Source organism: Scaptodrosophila lebanonensis, unplaced genomic scaffold, assembly GCF_003285725.1.
Source record: "Scaptodrosophila lebanonensis strain 11010-0011.00,11010-0021.00 unplaced genomic scaffold, SlebRS2 tig00000136-arrow-arrow-pilon, whole genome shotgun sequence".
In the NCBI taxonomy this organism is placed as follows: domain Eukaryota; kingdom Metazoa; phylum Arthropoda; class Insecta; order Diptera; family Drosophilidae; genus Scaptodrosophila; species Scaptodrosophila lebanonensis.
Genome location: NW_022060586.1, coordinates 1728169 through 1749554, shown reverse-complemented (window position 1 = coordinate 1749554; position 21386 = coordinate 1728169). Strand labels below are relative to the sequence as shown.

At 41.3% G+C, this 21386-nt stretch overlaps 1 protein-coding gene across 2 annotated transcripts; it reads right to left on the bottom strand.

The window, feature by feature from the left end:
* Window positions 1-4107: 4107 nt before the first annotated feature.
* On the bottom strand, window positions 4108-11698 carry LOC115629136. Of its 2 annotated transcripts, none has more exons than XM_030525480.1 (3): window positions 11538-11698; window positions 7865-9814; window positions 4108-5362 (listed from the first exon to the last, which is right to left on the bottom strand). In XM_030525480.1, the coding sequence occupies exons 2-3, from the start codon at window positions 9414-9416 to the stop codon at window positions 4209-4211; spliced, it is 2706 nt and encodes a 901-aa protein (XP_030381340.1). In that variant the 5' UTR covers window positions 9417-9814; window positions 11538-11698; the 3' UTR covers window positions 4108-4208. The 2 variants fall into 2 exon arrangements, with proteins under 2 accessions (XP_030381340.1, XP_030381341.1); XM_030525481.1 differs by having other exon boundaries at window positions 11564-11694.
* Window positions 11699-21386: the final 9688 nt, after the last annotated feature.

Sequence of the window (21386 nt, the reverse complement as noted above, 5' to 3'; positions counted from 1 at the left end):
AATTTGGAAGGACCAAATGGATAAAACTATTATTTCCATGTTCTTCGGAAGGAGGAGCATCAGTTGCAACGACTTCATAGTTGTGTGGGCGGTGTAATGCTGTGTTGCAATTTTGGAACACGAATATGAATGCAAACACTTAAAAAAAGTACTGAAAACTGCTTTTCCCTATTCCAAAAATATGCTTGGTAATTTCCCTGGATGTTTTCAACACGACAATGCTTCTATTCATACTGCCCGGCTAATCAATAATCTTGGATTGAAGCACAAATTGAAAAGGCCGCCTTACTCACCGGACATTAATATAAGAGAAAACGTGTGGGGATGGCTGGTTCGCAAAGTTTGCGATTTTGGCAGACAGTATTCTACCAAAAAGGAATTAAATGAAAGCATTAAAAGTGCTTGGTCAGCCCTTTCTTAAAGTTAGATTGGAAAGTTGTACGAATTGCTTCCAAATTGGATCTATGGGATTATTCTCAATAAGAAAGGATCGATTCATTTTTAAAATTATAAAGAAATGTTTAAATTAGTTATTATATAAGTTGAAAAATGAGTTATTATTAGAAACAGTTATACAAATTAAAAATAAATGATGTGGGCTAACCTGATAACCAAATTTAAAATGTGAATTTTTCGGATGATTTCGAAAAAAAATCATAAAAAAATATTGGAAAATATTGAATATTTAGTAGAAAGCCATTCGCTTAAATATATAAAAGAAAATATTTAAATCAGTGTGTTTTGGTAAAACATAATTAAAATAAAATTCATTCGGCAATTATAGTAGTGCGGGAGTTGTAACCTACTTATTATGTGGTAATACCTGCAGACCGATTTGTCGAGATACGACGTTAGCTGGACTCCAAGAAAGCGGGCTCCTGGCTATGTTGAGCATATTTAAGCAAGGCCTGACCAATATTTTTGTAAATGAAGACACCAGTTGGTACGTACGTCATTTACAAGTACATACATTAGGGCTCTTTGCGATATTTGTTATTTTGGTTCTTGACCCTATTTGGATTCTTTCAAGCAGTTCTAAGCACCTCTGGAAAATGTACTATACATATGTACTTATGTATGTACCTTAGGATTTCTGCGATATTTGTACTGAATGTCTTTTTGACAATTCTGGATTTCATGCGAAAGCGACGGCAATCTAAGGAGCAAGGGCGGCCATACAAATAAGCCTTCCATGGCGTCAGGTGCTTGTAAATGTGGAGAAACGCCGCCCATATTATTAATTTCTTTAGATGTTCGTATCAACGCATGGCTGAATATGGCGCGCTTGCACAAGGTTTTGTTTTTTAAAATCAATTTTGACTCAACATTTTTAAGTGAGGCATTCCTCCTTCAAGTCTACTTACTGTGCACCCGGTTTAAAGTAATATATGAGGGTATTAACTTGGCTCAAGGAAAGCCGCTCCCTAGAGTTTAATGTCTGGAACCAAGGGGCAATAAAGTAAATATTTGTATGGTAAAAACAATAAATACAAATTTGAAAAAATAAGACGATTTTTATTTGAAAAATGTAAAGCAATAAAAATAATTAAACAAGAAGTATACAATAGTATATATAATTTTTGATATTTGTAGGCACATAATATATTTAAAATATTTGCAGCGGGATGTGTGTGTTTATATACGTATATATGTATGTGCAGTAAGCACATGAACCATAGAATAAATGAAAGATGCTGGAAGAGCATGACAAGGAATACATTTTGTGGTTGGAATATAATTCCGATATTTGCAAAAGCACAAGCTTGTTTTTTCTTCGATATAAAATAACCATCTGCATTTCAATGACTTTAACTCTTATACTTTCTGAACTCCTTGCGTTCCACACATATGGAGAGGCAGGATCAAACGAATCGATTGTAGTGTCTGCCACGCCTCATTAAATAGACGCCTTAGATAGTCGTATAAAGCAAAATGATACATGTTGTTCGTTTTCAAAATTAGTTTATTTTCAAATGCAATGATGTATTTCGCGGCGCTTTCCGTACTGCGAATTTCGGGGCAAGTGTGTGGCATTTTTAATGTTTTGACGTTGAAGCACTTTAGAACAATGTATAAGTGTGTAAACTAATTTAAAAAATAGACTACATGCAATATAGATTTATGATAAAACAAAGTAAATATTAATAATAAATACATAAGTATACACGTAATAAGAATTTAAATTGCATACATTTGTAGTGGTTTAGCGCTGGCAAATCCGCTTAGGAATATTCTTGTTCTTAACTGTGTCCAACACAAAAATAAATTTTCTTAAATAAACACATGTAGTGTGTATCGCTTTACTGCCGCCAATCTTTCCCTACCATGTTTGTACTACAAAATCTGTCAACCTGTCAACACATTTTTTGACCTACACGTTTCAAGTTCGGTCATTCATAGTTAGCAAATCGAACGTTTAAAAGCTACAGATCTTCCAAAACAAAACAGTAAAAATAGCCACTGGCCTAGTGGTACGTCGAGTTTTCACTCGTCTACCATAATCTCATCCTGGCGCACATTGGCGACGACATTGAACCCGAGTAGTGATTAATAGTCATTAGCACACATTGGGCGAACATTTACATTCGACTCGAAGTGGGAAGCATTTATTTACTAAGTTACTTTCCCTCTAAGTGTTACAATTTTTTATGTCTTTTCAATAAAGTGTAGGGTATAAGAAAATACATTTGTATATAATTGCTAGTTCGTTGTTGGTGTAAAAGATGTAACACCAAGAAAGATGATTGGAAGATCACATGTATTGTTTTGTATATGTGCATATCGCGTTGTCACTCTGTCTGTTGTAAATAAACAAATATTTGTAGTGACAGGACCTCGTAGTACTGGCATAGAAGGAAAGACATGCGGCACACGACCATAGAGAAAAAAATGTTACGTTAAAGAAAACAGTGTAGGGTATAAGTATAGCCTCGGCGCAGCCGAAGATAGTTTCTTAGTTCGTTTATTGTGTATATAGTACTTATACATATTTGCAAATGATTAGCACTGTAATGCAATTTCGTAGGTTTTTTATTTATTTAATTAATTTGCTTTCGTTCCAGTAAGAGAGGATCTACATACATACACGCATATGTATGTACATATATTAGACATATGTATATCTATATGTATGTATGTATATGCATGTGTGTTTGTATATGTATGTATGTATATGTACAAACATATGTATGCATGAGTTAGTATCTATTTATAAGCTATATGTAAGTATGTATGAATATCTAATCTTAGCAGCTTTAAATCAATGTATTGTATGTTTTGTTGTATATTAAATAAATGAATGAAGTGTATAAGTTACCATGTTATCGATGATCAATTTCTATAGTTACATTCATATTAAAATGAATAGCCTAACAGCTAGACCTATGCCGGTAAATGCGAAGTTTTTGTATGTTTCAATTTCATTTAAAATCTGGATAGTTGCCTATTTATTTGCCATGTACAAATTATGTAATTTTTAAATAAACTTTATTTGAATTTAAAAAAATGGCTATTTTAATCAATAGCATGCGTTTTAATGTATGTATGTCTTTTGTACCAAACTAACTAGCCTACGTAAAAAAGTTGTAGATTTGATTTAAATTGTATGTGTGGAATACATATTAACAGCTTGTTAACGGCTTGTTTCGCAACTACTCTGCATTCCTATTGGCAAGGACCACTGCTTTGTACTAGAAACGCCTTGTGTAGCCAATCAGCTAACTGCTAATACTAGTTATTTATGATTTTGCGCATTTAAAGGTCACTTTCAAACCAGCAATACTTCGGATGCAGTTGTTTAATAATTTTTTAAAAAATCTATTTCCCAACAATTTAATACTAAAAAATATACATCAGTCGTTTGGCACACAAGTCATGAAATTTATGTAAACGGGCGAGAGTATACACTTACTAGAGAGAGAGAAAGACCGCAATTCCCCACAAAAAGCACCAAACAGTATGTTAAGTAATATTTATGTTGCTTGGAAATGGCCATCAACTGGCGTATTGCTTGCTGCTGCTGGCATTACATTTACTGCTTTAGTTGATATTCATAACTTATGTTCACACTTCTAGTCTGGCTTCGCTATTATGTGCGTTATCTTGGTATTGAGCAGGTGCTCATGTCATTTAAATTGTATTATATTTTATTTTTAGTTTGTTTTCGTTTTTTAAGGCGATTTCAATTTATTGCAGCGAACGTGGTACAGCTAAACCTCAGTACCATCCTCACCTTCGTCGTCAAATAGTTGACTTGTGCTTCCTTGACCGTTGCGTGTCATCACGGAGATCTTCTTCTTGGGTTTCGGTGGTGGCCTTGGTGGTGTTTTTGAAATTTTCGGTGAATTCAACGCCGTATGTGAGGACGATGCTGGTGATATAGCTAAGGCGGGCATGCCTGTAGGTGGCATAACGCCGCTAATCTCGACGCCTGGCAATATAGTAATATCATGATAACGTGTTTTTTTATATAGCGGATCTGTTTCCGAGTTGCTGCCATAACCTTGTTGCTGCTGGCCCTGTGCTAGCCTTTGTTGCTGCTGTTGCTTTTGCTGCTGTATCAACTCATGTATGGGTTCGTATATTTTGTTCGCGGGGGCTGTTGACGTAACCGATGTCAAACTGGGCGTGGCCGGTAATGGTCGATCTCTCATGTTATATTGCTGTTGCTGCCGCATTACCTTATGTAAATTCAGCGTTGAGTTGCCGCTTGCTGTGGTGCGCAACCCCAAATTGTCATATACCGGTTCCGCTTGCAGCTCCATGGAGACCCCGGCGTCCGATTCGCTTGGATTAGGCGATATCAGCGATTGAAACTCACTAAGCTGAGTGCCATTATGCGCAGCAGCGACCGATGTGCTGGGAGTCCAACTAGGCACACGAGGCTTCCGTGGTATCGTCATGTATCCTTGTTTCATGACTACAGCTGCCGCAGGTGAGTACACAACGGGTGCGGGCACAAATGGTGATGTCTGCTGTTGCTGCAGCACTGAAGGCATTTGCGGCTGCTGGCGATTACTAGCTGTCGGGAGTAGCGCCAGATTACGCGATTTTGGATGTTGCAGCGTCATAAATCCATTGTGTGTGGTCGCTGCTACTGTCGTGCCATAGATGCCATGTTGTGTTATATGCGCATAGACAGGACTTGTAAGTGTCGGTGATCGTAAACCGTAGATAACCTGATCAGGTATGTTCGAGTGCGATGATTGTATTGATGGCGAAGTGGGCAGCACGCGCGCTGGAAATGCCAACAGATCTGGCGGCAGACTGCCATACGTTTCATCTACATATGTCTGACGCGAGTGTGGCATCGTGGTGTCTGAGAACGCTACCGAATGGGTTTCGTCGTCTCGCATATGATTGGCTGAGGGTGAAAAAACCACAAATTAAATTGGCTGTAAAAATATAGTGCTAAAGTATATCAAATCAAATGTTTGTTTTGTTTATATTTTAGAAAATCAAACTTTACACAAAGTTTCGTTTGAATAATAGCCTTAAACGCAAAATGTAACTTCCTAGCCAGGTACGGCCAACATTTTTTTCCAAAGTTTAGATGTGAAATGTCAAAGTACAAATTTAAAACTCAGGTGCTCAGACTTTAAAATATTCTGTATCTAATGTGTACATTACAGAATTAAGTCAAAGCAGGAACAACAGCTGTGGACAGAGTTTGGGCAGAGATTACATACTTGTATATGGCTATAACTTTTTTCATAATTAACCTATCATGATGAAACTTAACGTACGGAGTTCGAAATTCCGGGATTTCGGAGAGGGTCCAGCCCAAATTCACTAAACTTGGTATGTAGACTCTTCTAATATCCAGGCAACACTAGTTGTTTATGTTTATTTTTATTCATAAAAAATGTATTCTTTGAAAACTGCACGACTCTATTTTTGATTTTATTGATTTTATTTAATTAGTTTTTAATTTAAAAAGAGATTTGAGCACCCTCGTTCCTACCATTTTTATAGCCTGTACCCAAAGGGTGAAAGGCTATACTAGTTTTGTGCGCATGTATGTAACACACAGAAGGAGGCGTGGCAGACCCCAAAGAGTATATATATTCTTGATCAGGATGAGAAGACGAGTCGATATAACCATGTCCGTCTGTCCGTCCGTCCGTCTGTCTGTATGAACGCAAGGATCTCAGAAAGTATAAGAGCTAGAATAACCAAACTTGGTATCCAGGTTCTCCTAAGTCCGAGAAAGGTCGAGTTTGTGTTTTTTTTTCTGATGCACCCCTCCACTCCCCCGCAATTCTTATAACTTCCGTAATTCTCGGAATTTTGAAATCAAATTTTGGTAGGTACATCCAGTTAGTACTAATGTGTCCGTGTGCCAAATTTCATCATGATAGGTCAATTCTGAAGAAAGTAATAGTCATAAGTAAAATCGCTGCTCATGCGCTGTCTGCAGCTCTGTCGGAAGCGCTATCCGCAGCTGTTGTTGTTGTTACTGCTTTGGTTCAACTTTGTGCTGCATACATACACGCATATAAACACGCATAGGTGTGATGTAAATGTATGCTGTTAAAACTGAACATAAACATTTATTCTAATTTAATTAATTAATTAATTCATTCATTTTTTTAATAATTTAATTTTTTTTAATTTCTTTTTTGTGGAGAGTACAGGCTATTTTACTGTCGGGCTTGCTCGACTATCTTATTTTTAAAAAATTTGGTCGGCAAATGTGGTTCTTAATCACGGGCTGTTTTCTTTAATCTGCGAGCATAGATGTCTCAGCTGTGTTTTCAACTTTTTTAAGTAGCAGATGGCGTACACTAGCACGAAATTATAAGCCAAATGCATAAACTATGTTGCTGTGAGCACCTGCACATTTCTTCAAAAGCATTACAGAATTTGATTCAAAGGCCGATCTGATAAAAAAGCGCCAAGCAAGCGATTGCAGCTGTGTGACAGGGCAGACGCCCATTTACTTAAAGATGGCACTGGCTGTTGCTTCCGGCTGTACTCCAAATGCCTGATGAATGAAGCTAATTCATTTGTGCTTTGGGCGCGGTGTACACGCCCTTAAAATATCTGAAGTGGAGATGAAGGAGATCGGAAGTCACTGGCTCTAAAATGGGCCGTCTTATTAATGGACAGCGGAATCAATACGGACAATAACTTCTTCGCTGAGCTTTTTGGGATGTCGTGCCGACAACGTCCCCTCCCCGAACCAAATTGTTTCTATTCTATTTCTTTCTCCGAGGACATACAAAAGATTTATTTTCCAGAATTTATGATGCTTAAATGATGCATTCTTGAACATCCACAAATAAATCGCAGAATATCGCCACAAAGCTGATAGTTGGGGGGCCATAAAAAACATTAATAAATTTTAATTATCTAATTAACCTATGGCGTGAACCATTCTGTGGTCGGGCATGTTTTGCTGCGCCAAATAGTAAGAAAAGTAGATGGTGAAAATAAATATTAATTCCGGAATACAATACTTTCTGAAGACTCTCTTTGACAACATTTTTGGATATCCTAGTCGCGTTAACATCACATATTTTTGATAAACATATACAATACTTTCTGAAGACTCTCTTTGACAACATTTTTGGATATCCTAGTCGCGTTAACATCACATATTTTTGATAAACATATACGTATGTAAATGCATTCATATACACGAACATGTTTAATCGAAGCAGCATTGATGGAGTGTTCCCTGTCAAGTGGAAAATGCTAAGCTTATTCTGGTACGGGAAAGCCTCTTTAGGACTCCTCGCCACATAGGCCATCTGTCAGCGGATTGCGCCGAAAACTTTGCTGAGTTTTCGCAAAAGCACACATAATTAAACACGTTTGCTTTGGATATGGAATACTTCGAAAAATTAATCAATTTACTTACCAAAAACCGTCTCATCTAGCAGAGTCTTTTTTATCTCTTGTGTGTCATCGCCGCCATCGACGCTCTCGATATCAGTGCGCCTGGGAGGCTTTTCCACGGGGTTTATCTCATTTAATAGACTCTTCTGCATTTCCATAATTACGGAACCTTCTAGCATTGAGCTATTATGTGTCTTATCTGGCTTGGGAGAGATTAGTTCATCAGCAATGATGACGGAGTTCTTTTTGTAAGTCTTGATGCGCCGACAATACCAGAATAGAGTTAGCACTGTGACGATGAGGAGTAGTAATAAAGTAGTCGCTATTAAACAGATGATCAGTAATAAATTCGTTTGTGAATCATTGGAGGCACCACTAATACTTAAGCCGCCAAGCCCGTCAGGCGCTGCTGCGGGTGCAGTGTAATCGTCGTTGACGAGCAGCTGAAATTCGGCCTCAGCTTTACCTCCACGATTGTCCGCCACGCAAATATAAGCGCCCTTATCTGAAGTTCTTATACCAAAAATGTGTAGCTCTGAAGTAATCACCTGGGACGATTGTGACAAATTGGGCATTTGCTCTACAGAAGTGAAAACGCGTACCCGCTGGTCATTTAGATTTAATGGTCGGTTATTGAACATCCAGGTGACATTTGGACGTGGAGTGCCGACAATGCGACAGGGTAGTGTTAAATTGTCATGATTAGCTTCCACAAAGGAACGCACAGACCCTAATATACGAGGTCGGCAGGCAAAATTCTCGGATGGTACATCCATCCACATTTTTCCACGCAAATACGGCGGATCGTGACAGTTGGTCGGTGGTGTATACAAGCGTCTTGTAAACGTGTAGTCCCGAAACTCTTGCAAATCACATGAACAGTTCCACATGTTCCCTTGCAGAGAGAGATTCATAAGCTTCTTCAGATCCTCAAAAGTTCGCTTGTGCAAATGTGTTAATAGATTGTCTTCTAGTGAGATGACACTCACTGGCATTTGACCGCTAAACACATGCATTTGCACCTGCTTCAGACGATTGCTTTTGAATTCAATGCGTGATAGATAGGGCAAGTCTTCAAACAGATAATCCTGCAGCACTTCAATCTCATTGTTATTTACAATAACGTTTCGCAGCTTTTCGAGGCCAGCAAATGTCTTAGGATGTAGTTCGCGTATGCGATTATTGGAAATGTCCAGCTCGATGAGTATCTGGAGACCCTTAAGCGCATCTCGACTGATTTCCTGAATAGTACAATTGCGCAAGTAGATTTTGTGTAAATGTTGGAGTTGTGCTGACAGGAACTCCTCCCGTCGCAACTCGGGTATTTGATTGTGTGAGAAGTCGACCACTTGCAGTTCATTGCTCAGATCCATTGGTATTTTGATAAAGCCCTTGTTCTTACAGTCAGCATTCTTTTTCCCCGAATTCCATTGGCAGTGACAGTTCCCGCATGTTTGCATCCAATCTGTGTGGGAGGCTGATTCATGCCCCAACTGCAGCAGCAACAGCACCAACAGTAGCTGATAATAATGATGCTGCGCTGGTTTTCTTTTTATGCTCAACTGTTGGTGCATTGCTCTAATTTTTTGTCAGTGTAGCTGATACAATATTTACTCTAATTTGTATTGCCTTGTTGTTTTTATCTGCGTCGCGAAATACGTTCCAACTTCACATTACGCGCTTACTCTAATTTGAAGTTAACAACATTAAATTCAATAATTTTGTTTCGTATTTCATTAAAAGTTAATTTCACTTTCCTTCAAAACTACACTTCCAAACTTTTTGCTGTTGTCTCTTAATAAACTTTTTTTCATTCGTTTCGGTTCGTTTTTTTTTAAAACTGTTTTTGGTTTTTACACTTTACACTTCTTTGTTCCTTGTTTTCTATCGCCATGATGAAATTGTGGTTGTTGGTTAATATCCTTACGCTAAATATACATTTTAAAATCTCAATTAATTTGTTGTTTTTTAGCTGTAAAGAAATGGGAAAAAACGTGGCTTAAGAAATATGTTCGAATAAAATACAAATAGTAATATGTAGTAATCTAAATTTAACTACAGATAAATGAAATAAACATACTTCTCATTGGGGTTAAATGATTTACACAAGGAACTGTTAAGGCGCACTGATTACCTTTTTAATGAGATCTTATCATATTTCATACATATATTCGACTTTGTTTACAAATATACATATGTATGTGTTTATGTACATATGTTCAATAAAAATATAAAACGTTTTAAAAGAAATTTATTGTTCGGGCTGATATGTTTCGTGTTGAAACTGCTGGATATGTCTCATACCTATGGGTTTAAAGCAGAAGCAGTATAAAGGTGTTCCTTGTTTGTACTGCGTGCGTTTCCCCCTGGGGAATTGGAAAAGACATTCAAAGCCATATTGAATCAGTGATTAAGGAAAATGCCTTTTATCAACAGTACATACATATGTAGATATCATGTTGAATTCACCTATCACTTCGTGGTAGAGATCAATGTGATACTTTTTAGATGGTCAAATATAACTGATTTAATTTTACATCATTTTAAGCTTATGGAACTTATCACTTACTATTGCGCAGAATTTAATAAGAGCGCAGCTATCAATTAGGATTAAACAATTCACGATTAATTACTCGCAAAAATCGCTTTAAAAGAAAATGTAAAGAATAGCTCTCATTGCTCTTCCACTAACCTGGAAATATGCTTCAGATAATGTTTGTAGGGTTTAATTTGAAAATAAAATAATGTCTTTTTTATACTGTACGTGAAATGTACAAGGGTTTTCAAGTTTATTGCGAATGTAGGTAAGTATATACATACGAGTATATTACTGATCAGTATGAGAAGAGGAGTCGATGAGGCGATGCAGGTCTGTCTGAAAGGAAGGATCTCAGAAAATATAAGAGCTAGAATGACCATACCAATATATCAAGCTTTGCGACATATAGAAAGTGACTGGAATGTTCTTCCGTAGCATTAAAACTGCACATATTTGAGTGGTCGTCGACGACGACATGGAAAATGAGAAGGAAATGGTCGTTGAAAATCGTCGTGTTAGCATCAGTGAGCATGCAAAGGATGCAACTGCGAAGAACTACGGAAGCTATAACTTGTATATAGCAGAGGAAGAATTGGAATGTGATTCTTAATACAGACAGATATGGATATGTATATATATCGACTGATCTCAATATACTAATCAACAATACATGCCACTCTGCCTTCCGCATCTTATTAGGTAAAATACAATTTCAACTTTTGTGTGTGCGTGAAAAGTGGCTATAATATTGTGTCCTCATACTTAGCGAGGACAGCATGTTTCACATTAGTCTAGAAACAGCAATCAAATCCTGATGTAATGGTAATTTAAGGAATATGATCCACAATGGACTATAAAATTTCTTTACTGCTTATAGGCCTTTAAAATGCGACTATTAAGAATGCAGTTTTCGTAACTTAAGAAAATAACTAAAAGTTTAGATGTATTAGATAATTGTGTTAACAATTTAATTATTGGTGCATAAAACAATATTCGTAAAAGATGAAAAGAACTATAAAATTAATATAACCAGTTCTGAAAATTTTGGTGTACTTATGTATATAGTAAATCGGTAAATGAAACAAAGGCGCCTATTACAATTTCAACTATAAAACATTTGAAAATGAAACACTGCATTGAATGCTGTTATACTTACTCGTGTACCCACGGCTAACGACCCACCTTATCTTTTTCCACATACTCTAATTTAGGTTTCATTATTGACACAACATTGTCGTGCTCCATTTATATATGTACATATACATACATATGTATGAAGCTTTATACGCACGATAAAGTTCGACTTATTATATTCACGCCGGTTTATCAGCACAATAATAAATCATACATCTGACCAAATTGTTTTATGTTTTTCCTGCACAAACTACATTTTTGGTTTATTTTAATTATTTTATGCAAAAACATAAACACACAAAACGAAACCACAATTTACAACCAAGCCAGTAAACAGCTGAGTAAATATCGATAATAGTCCAACAGGAACCCGGTATCGATAGGCAGATGCGTCGACGTTCGCATTTACGTCAAAGTAGCATCGAAATATTCCTGGAAGTTCAAGAGAACTACATATATCGAAACATTCACGAAATTTAAGGAAACATGTCACGTAGAATAATGTCATAAACAAATTTGATTACCTTGATAGCAGGTTGTGCATAAATTTTGTTCCTTTATTCAAAAAATGATCAAGTTTCTTAATGTATTTGTAATTTTTACTTGAAACAAATGCAGCTGCAAAATAATTCTTAAATACAAGTACATAGGCATAAAATATATTAAAAGCACAATAATGCTACTAATGATTATTATTGGTATAAGAATGTTGCTAATTAATACCACATAACAACATTGTGCAGCATGGTCTGGCAAAGGTATCCTTGCCGCCTAGGTTACGTGCTGATATCTATTTAGTCCATCCTGGTAGAATCGGTTTGAATACATTAAATTTCATCGCATTTTGTGGTTAAGAAACGCAATGTGACTTTTACTTACGCGCTAACTTACTTACTCAGCCGGTTGACGGCCCGTCCTTCCATGGCTATAATTAATACAAGTGTGTCTTTTTTTACGCTCTAACTTACACTTAAGCTAGATTTACTGCAACGCCTCCCTGACGACCGTCACATGGTGCCGATACAAGGAAGGACGGTGAGAGAAGCTAAAATAGGTTAGTGTTAGTGTAGGTAAGCGTAGGATAAGTTATTATTTTGCGGACGAAGGGAAAAGAAGAGAGTAGGTTGCCGATGAAGACTGATTTTTATTTTTTTTATTTTTAATAAATTCCATTACATTTGTTTGAGAATCTGAGCCGTAGTCATTTACCGTTTGGGTACCCAATATTTAATTAAACAATTAGTTGCACGGGCAGTGGGACCAGTGAGCTTACCCAAGGGAAAAGTTCAAGTTCACAAGTGAAGCCCGAGCAAGGACGTCTAAAGTAGGAATAATACGTTTATACTTGCTTGGCAGAGCAAGCGACGGTTAGCGATCTACAATAGTGCGGTTAAGCTGCTACGGAACGAGGAGCTTGGCGAGCTGCTACACGAAATCGGCAATGTGGGCACGTTGTCCTCCTTTGTATGGTCGGTAGAGAAGGAATACCAGCAGCGACGCTTTTCCAGAGCGCATAGAGGTACCAGCAGAAGTGGTACCCCCTCTGAAGGGCATGTGCCAAGCGCCACCTCGGGTGCCACGGTCCCGGCACATTTGGGCCTGTAACTCCCACTCTTCCAGCTTTCTGGGCTTCGCAAACATATTTAAATAAAATTGATTTTCTGGCGCGTGATGTTGTTTTCTCTTCTTCTTTTTATTTTGTGTCGCAATCAGCAGGTGCTATCGTTGCCATTACCGATGTCTGTTCAGATTCAGACCGAGCCCGGACGACCTGGCTACTCGAATAATAATTCTTTGATAGTTTCGTCCCTTCTTCCACTGTGTCGCGGTCTGTTGGGGCTCTCGATCGAACAATCAACGGTTAGAAACAGTGTTACCACTAGTTGCACTAGAGTTTGGCGGCGGTCCGTTTTAGTTTCGTTGAACAGCGCCGCCACGTGCCGTTGACTTGTTATTTTGGCCGCTTTTATTCTATGTGCTTCTGTGCTTCCCATCAAGTACACCTTGCCGTCTTGAACGTCTGATGATTGGTGAGCAAACAGTCGTCCTGGCCATGCCTGTAATTAACTTTGGGCAACAGTTCGGTGAGTGCCCCTACTGTCGTCGAGAAGTTGGGCACGAATCGCCGGTACCATGAGGCCATGCCAATGTACTGCCGCAGCTGCTTTAGGTTCGCTGTGGGTTTCAACTCACGTATGGCGGCCACCTTTTCGGGATCCGTCTGTTTCCCGTCTTCTCTCTTCACATGCCCTAGATAGCATATAGACCAGCGAAAAACCCATACTTATCTTGATTCACCCGCAGATTCGCCGCTCTCAGTCTCTGGAACACCTCCCTCACGTTGCATAGGTGTTCTTCAAATGTCTTCCCCCCCCACGACTATGTCATTCAGATAAGCAAATGCGAGTGGTGCCATAACTGGGCCGATGACGCTATCTGGCTACGAGCGTTCTTCTTACTTACCAGCACTATATGTGCGCTGTGCTCGCTAACGGACCGCTCAATGGCAGCCCTTTCCCTGCAATTCATGTAGCTCGTGATCAATTACCGCTTGCATCACAGGGTTTCGCAGATAGTAGAGCTGTTTGATGGGCCTGTCTTCTTTAACGCGGATCGTGTGTGTTGCCACTGACGATACGACAATGTTTTCAAAGTGCGGAAACTCTTCCTCAAGGAACGTGGAGACTCTGACAGCCTGTTTCTCTATCAGCAGGACCGTTGACGGAACCTCAGTTGGCTCTGCTGTTACTAGCGCTGCACACCGTATCCTTAGGCGCCCCTGACCGTCTGCCGTCGCTGCTCATTCGCATCTCGTAACTTCAGCTTGTGGCCGCAGATGATGGGCTGCTGATGTATGGCTGATGCCTGGCTGATGTTATCCAGACCTAATGTAGTGTAGTGACACCGGTACATCTACACTCCACACATTTTTGCCTCCTGGCTCTCTCAAGCGTCGTGCTAAGGTTGGGCTTGCGAAGCTGCGAGTGACTCCGGTGTCCACCAACGCGTCGAGGGATAGAACGTCGCAGTGCACCCTCAACAACACCTCACACGCTGCCTGATCTATTATCCGATAATATCATCAGGTGGGTAATGAAAAGCTTCAAGCCCTATAAATCAGCTGTGCCGGAGAATATTATTCCAACACAGCTACTTCACGCAGAAAATGCTGCCATCAGATATTTTTCACAAAATCTTCCTTACAAAGAGTATCCCAGAAGCTTGGCTCAGATCAAAAGTGATCTTCATTTCCAAAGCCGGTAAAGTTTCGCATACCACCCCTAAAGATTTCAGACCGACGAGTCCCGCTCTCAGAGCTTTCAAGCTCCCAACATGTTTACTGTAAAGACAGATCTACAGAAATGGCACTCCACGCCGTTACTTCGAGTATTGAAAAAGCCCTCAATACCAAACTTTACACCCATACCGCCTTTTTAGACATAGAAGGTGCTTTCAATAATTTGTCTTTTGGCTATATACTGCAATTATTAGACCCATACTCTTATATGGAGTCTCTATATGGTGGCCCTCACGGACAAAAAATTCGTCTCTTCAAAGACTAAATAAAGTTCAACGGCAGGCTGAACTAACGATTCCGGGTGCACTGCGTACCAGCGACGCACTAAATGCGATTCTGGGAATACTCCCAATACATCTCATGAACGCCACGCTGGCGGCCCTCCACATGAGAAAAACAAACCATAGTCATGACAAAATCCTGAAAGGAAACGACATAATCCTCTCAGTCACTGACTATTGCACCCAAAAGGAGTACACAGTTCTCAGAATACATCATTTGGGTCCCAGGCTATCGGGACATAGAGGAAAACTGCATAGCCGACGAACAGGCAAGACAGGGTACCACTGTTTCCCTCTTTCCATACAAGGAGAGTATCGGTATACCGATGGCCAGCTGCAAACTGTCCGTTCGGAACCACTTCGATGTCGTTGCAAATCATATGTGGACCAATGACATAGATCACCACAAAATCACACGTCAAACGTGGCCCATAAGCTGAGCAGAAGCCAATGCTCAGCTGTAATCAGAGCCATCACGTGGCACTGGCTGGTGGGCTCCCATGCCGCTAGACTAGGACTTCAACACAACGATTTCTGTACAAGAGACGAAGAAGAGGAGAAAACAGTTTCCCATCTCTTCTGCGACTGCCCAGTACTGTTAAGGACCAGACTACGCTTTCTAGCGCAGGCCTCCTCGCAAATCAGGACATTTTCAAATTCATCCGGGCATCTGGATGAATTCAACACATGCGCAGAAATGCAGCCAACCACGGGGATATGGCAAGTGGACTTGTCCACGTGGTACCACAATGGGCTAAATCATTATGGCCTAAGTGAGTTAGGTTTTTTTCTAACTCTGGCTGCTTCACCTACCTACCTACAACTAACTAATTACTCAGAAGACGAATCTGAATCATTCAACGTATTTGAAAAATTAGAGAGCAATCCATCACCGGCATATCTATCTTAACATCTTTTTTGGAAAATATTGATGTTTTCACAAAGATGTTATAAGTTGATTGACATTCCATCGTATAACATCTCTTCTCTTTACCTGGCTGAAATCCTTATTCCTGGCTTCAAGGAATTCTTCGCACATTGTACCAATTATACCATTGTCCGGACCATGTATTAATACTATTTGCACAGATGACGGAAAGTAAGGATATGTGTCGGCAAAAATTGCAGCTATATCCATGGGTCGACTCATGTATGACTGTAAATAGTTCTTTGCTATACAGCTAGAAACTATTCACTATCAGAGGCTACACTTTATCCCTTGTAGAGCGTCTCTGAGAGAACAAAAAAGGAAACAAACCAATGCTTAAATTGCCAATTTCATTCTGATTTTATTATCGAAATTACTCACTATTTATACAATTTTTAACTTATGTACTAGTTTTTTCTTGTGTACTAATAATTTAATATTTGGCTCTTTCTTATTCTCTAAACATTGTACTTACTATAATTTTAAATTTTTTGTCTTATTCTATCCTAACGGTGTCAAGTGGATTTCCCCTCCATATGTATATTCCAAGCCTTTCTTTAACGCAGTGTGCACCCACCCCAAACGCTGTTGCGGTCCTATTTGCCTATGCATTTCTTGTTACCTACTATGCGTTGGTCTGTACCACTGCTGCATGCGGCTATTTTTAGACCGATATTTGTTGTTTAGCCTACCTACTGCTTGTGCTCCCTATGCAAACTTTTGAGCTCTCGTTCACTTTTGTGAAAAAGTGCCGCTCTTTACGCCTAATAAGCCATTTCATTTAACGACAAGTCTTCTATTTTGTAACGACGCGTAGGGGACCGTCACAGGGTGCCGTTACAAGCAGAGGAAGGTGAGAAGTAGATTTAAACATGAGAAAGAAAGAAAGAGTTAGTTCGAGTTTTCCTACGAAGTGACCAGACAGACTGAACAAAGTTTAAGTTTTCTTTGCGTTGATACGTGCACCTAATACCCTTATTCCTGCCATTAGCCACTGAAGGCGGCATACTTATAATAAAAATCATTAAAATAAATCAACAGCGCACTTTATTTCGGGATGCCTAAATAAATTATTTGGACTAACTCTGGCTGGCGAGTATACCTGGGTTGTCGCAGCATTGCAAGCGACGCCCGAGAAGGGACCCTGAAATAAAGTGAGGTGAAGCACGAACGCAACCATGCGATGGGTTGGAAACGTATGGTGAGAATTGTTGGCTCGTGATGGTGCGGACGAGTTGGGTGCGATCGTTAAAGAAGGAGGAGCTGATACAGCTGTTGCCGGAGTTCGAGATCAACACCGCTGGCACCGTTGCACTGCTGAGAAAGCGCTTCACCACATCCGTGAAGGCCGCGGGATTATCAAACCTGCTGGAAGAGCTGGCGGCACACTATGAGAGTCTACAGCTACGCTCGCTTAGCCCCGCAACGCCGAAAGTACACCTGGAAGTTCACAAACGGGAGAGGGAGCAGGAAAATTTGCTAGATCTGCGGCCAGCACCGGAGCAAATAGCGATGTCGGAGCACTCAGTCGCACCGCTAGCACTAGAACCAGTGGCGGCGGTACCAGTCATGGCAGTGACGGCGAATGCGTCAACGCAAACGGTGTCCTCGACAATGGAAGCGTCCATCGTGGTGCCAACGTGGGCGTCGGGTGCAACAGGACCAGCTGGAGCTGCGCCAGTGCCCGTAGCCGTTGCCACTACCCACACGGAAGACACGCCATCGACTCCATGCGTAACCACGAACCAGATCGTGGCCATGGTGACGACCCTCGCTACACCGTCGGTGATGCTCGATACAGACATGTCTGGGAAGGAAAAGCTGAGGCTCATCTAGAGCAACAGTCGACCAGCGATCATCATCAGGATCACGATAGTACCGGTCTATACCAACGAGGCGATGCCACCCCAATTAGCGCTTATGGCTCCACCGGAGAAGACGAGCCAACAGCAAGGGCAAGCTGACACGCAGCTCAGATCTGGTGGTGACTCACCAAATAGGCACACACACGATCCGCGTTAAAGAAGACAGGCCCATCAAACAGCTCTACTATCTGCGAAACCCTGTGATGCAAGCGGTAATTGATCACGAGCTAGATGAATTGCAGGGAGCGGTCCGTTAGCGAGCACAGCGCACATATAGTGCTGGTAAGTAAGAAGAATGAGGCGTGGCGGGTGCGCATCGACTACTTCCAGCTAAATGAACGCTCGTAGCCAGACGTAGATGACGCTGGATAGCGTCATCGGCGCAGTTATGGCACCACTCGCATTTGCTTATCTGAATGACCTATGCAACGTGAAGGAGGTGTTCCAGAGACTGAGAGCGGCGAATCTGCGGGTGAATCAAGATAAGTATGGGTTTTTCGCTGGTCTATATGCTATCTAGGGCATGTGAAGAGAGAAGACGGGAAATAGACGGATCCCGAAAAGGTGGCCGCCATACGTGAGTTGAAATCCACAGCGAACATAAAGCAGCTGCGGCAGTACATTGGCATGGCCTCATGGCACCGGCAATTCGTGCCCAACTTCGCGACTACAGTTGGGCCACGCACCGAACTGATGAAGAAGGGTAAGAAATGGGTATGAGAACAGGCGCAACAACAAGCGTTCCACAGCATCCAACAATAAGTGAAGGGGGCTTATATTTTGGTGTGTCCCGACTTCAGCGAGCGCTTCTGCTTGCAGGAAGATGCTAGCAAGTACGGGCTGGACGCCGTGCTAACATAGAACAGAGATGGTCAGAACACGTGATATCCTATGCCAGTCGGAAGCTGCACAAGGGCGAATTGAATTACAGCGCCACAGAGAAAGAATTTTTGGCCATTGTGTGGGGGGCATTCGGATATTGCGACATAACCTGGAGGGAAATAATTTCGCAGTAGTGACACCTGGCACTGAACTCCATAGAGAGCCCGTCCGACCGCATCACGCGGTGGGCAATGAAGCAACAGTACACATTCGACGTGCAATACCGAAAAGGCTCGCTGAACGTAACGCACACCTGAAGTAACGCACACCTTGTCACGCTGGCAAAGACCACACCGAGCCGGAAGCGCCAACAACGGGCAAATGGCTCCAGCGGATGATGACATCAGTGGTAGAGTGCCCCGAGAAGTTCCCTGACAACGAGGTGTAGAATGGCCGCCTGTACAGAAGCGTCGCCAATGTGCTAGAACACTAAGATGTGTCCCCATGGAGACTATGCGTGGACACTGCCCAGCAGCGGGTGTTGAAGGATGCCATGATGACGCGATGGCTGGTAATATGGGAGTGCGTACAAGTCACTGACCATTTTCACTGGCCAAGCCTGTACCGCAACAACGCAAGGCGGCCGGCAAAATACACTTCCGACCAGCGGCAGCAGCGTCGAATTCGTGGGGCCACTATCCCGGTCCAAAAGGAGCAACGCAAATCAGCTGGTGCTCGTAGACAAGTTCAGCAAGTGGACGGAGCTGGTCCCAATCTGCACCGCCACAGCAGCGGCAGTAAAACTTGGGCTGCGGGAACGAGTACTGACCCACTTTGGTACGCCGAAACAACTTGTCACAGACAATGGGGCCCAGTTTACCAACCAAGCAATTCCTCACGGAGATGGGCATTAAACATCAGCTGACAGTGCAATAAACGCCACAAGTGAATCCAACTGAACGCAGCAAAAGGTCAAAACCATCATTGCGCAGCTAACGGATGGCCAGCACGCCGCATGGGACGAACACCTGCCAGAAATCCAGCTGGCAATTAACACAGCACAATCAGAATCCACAGGCAACTCACCGGCATTTATGTTGTTTGGATGTCAGCCAAGGCCACCGCATACGATGTATCGGGGATCAGGATGTGAAGCCGCTGCGACTAATCCTGAAGCGCTCACCACACTGGTACAATTTGTCACACAGATGGTACGAAGGAACCAGGGGCTTGCAAGTGAAGACCAAGCGCGATAATACAACTTGGGGAGGCATGAATGGCGACTCCGCATTGGCGACGAAGTGCTGGTCAAACAGCACCATTTGTCCAACGCTGAAGAGTAGTTCGCAGCGAAGCTGCCTGCAAACTATGAAACAAGAGCCAGAACGGCACACGCTCGAGACCTCAAAACAACACCCGCCGATACACCTCGATATCCCGACAGTCTCGCCAGTGCGGAGGAATTCTGCCCAGGTGAGAACAACTAAACATATGCATATTTCCCAAGTTAATTACAGTCATGGTCGACCGCCAGATGTACAAAACGGCAAGCCGAACATAACGCTGAACAAACGCGCAGACACATATAATAAAGCGATCAAAATAAAAAGTCGATTGCACAAATAGCACGTGCCAAACACCTGTGGAGGACCAGCTGGCAGCTCTACAACAGTTGGTGACATCATGACACGTGGAGAGGACAGCTGGCAGCACTGTGAAATTAAACTGCAGCGGATCGTGAGTGCACGAGATAGGTAGCACTGTTTTCGCCGCTAGAGACACCAAATTTTGCACAAAGATGCTTTATGTGTGTGCGCTGTTCATTTCCCCCCACCCCCCCCCCCCCCTCACCACTTCACGCCTACCAGGGTTTTCCCGATTTTCCACTCGTATAATCGCCTATATCTCGGAGACTATAAGACCTAGGAACACCAAATTTTAGTCCATGTATATTTTGGAATTTCCCTCCCTCCCCATCTCCCCAGCAAATCGTAACTCCCGCAATTCTTGGAATTTTTTAACTCAAATTGCAAATACCCCCAGTTAGTGATTATGTGACCGTATGCCAAGTTTCATTATGATAGACCGATTTAACAAAAAGTTATAGGCATAAATATATTTGCTGCCCAAGCACTGCCCGAATACCGAGAGAGGTAAAATTGTTAAAAATGTTTTTTTTAATTTTCTTAATATAGTACATACATACCTTATCTTAAAGGAAAACTAGAGGGAACGCAACGTCACACTTGGTATGCAATAGTCCGGGTGGGAGGGTATCCCAGGATGACGTAGGAGTATATTTTCGTGGCCTTTGGCTGAATCCCTCCAAGCCAATGTTTCCCGCAGTCTTAATGCCGTGTTGTCAATGAAAAAACTACAACAAATCCAACTCAGTTCCATTTTATTGTGAAATAGTGCGTCATAATAATGAACGTGAGGTCGACTTTATATTTTTTTATCAAGTTTTATTTATTTATCGAATCTTCTCCCACGGAGACTTACGATAAGTAGTCAAATCTTAATCTAATATAGTTTAATTAATTACAATTAGATATTTTAATTACGGCACTAACTGTTATTGCTGGGTTGGGAGGTCTCTTCGCCGGAGTCGTGTATGGCTAGCCTGCCAAGTTAAATTCTGCGCAAGTCTATTTGGATGGTTCCGAAGCTTAAGCTG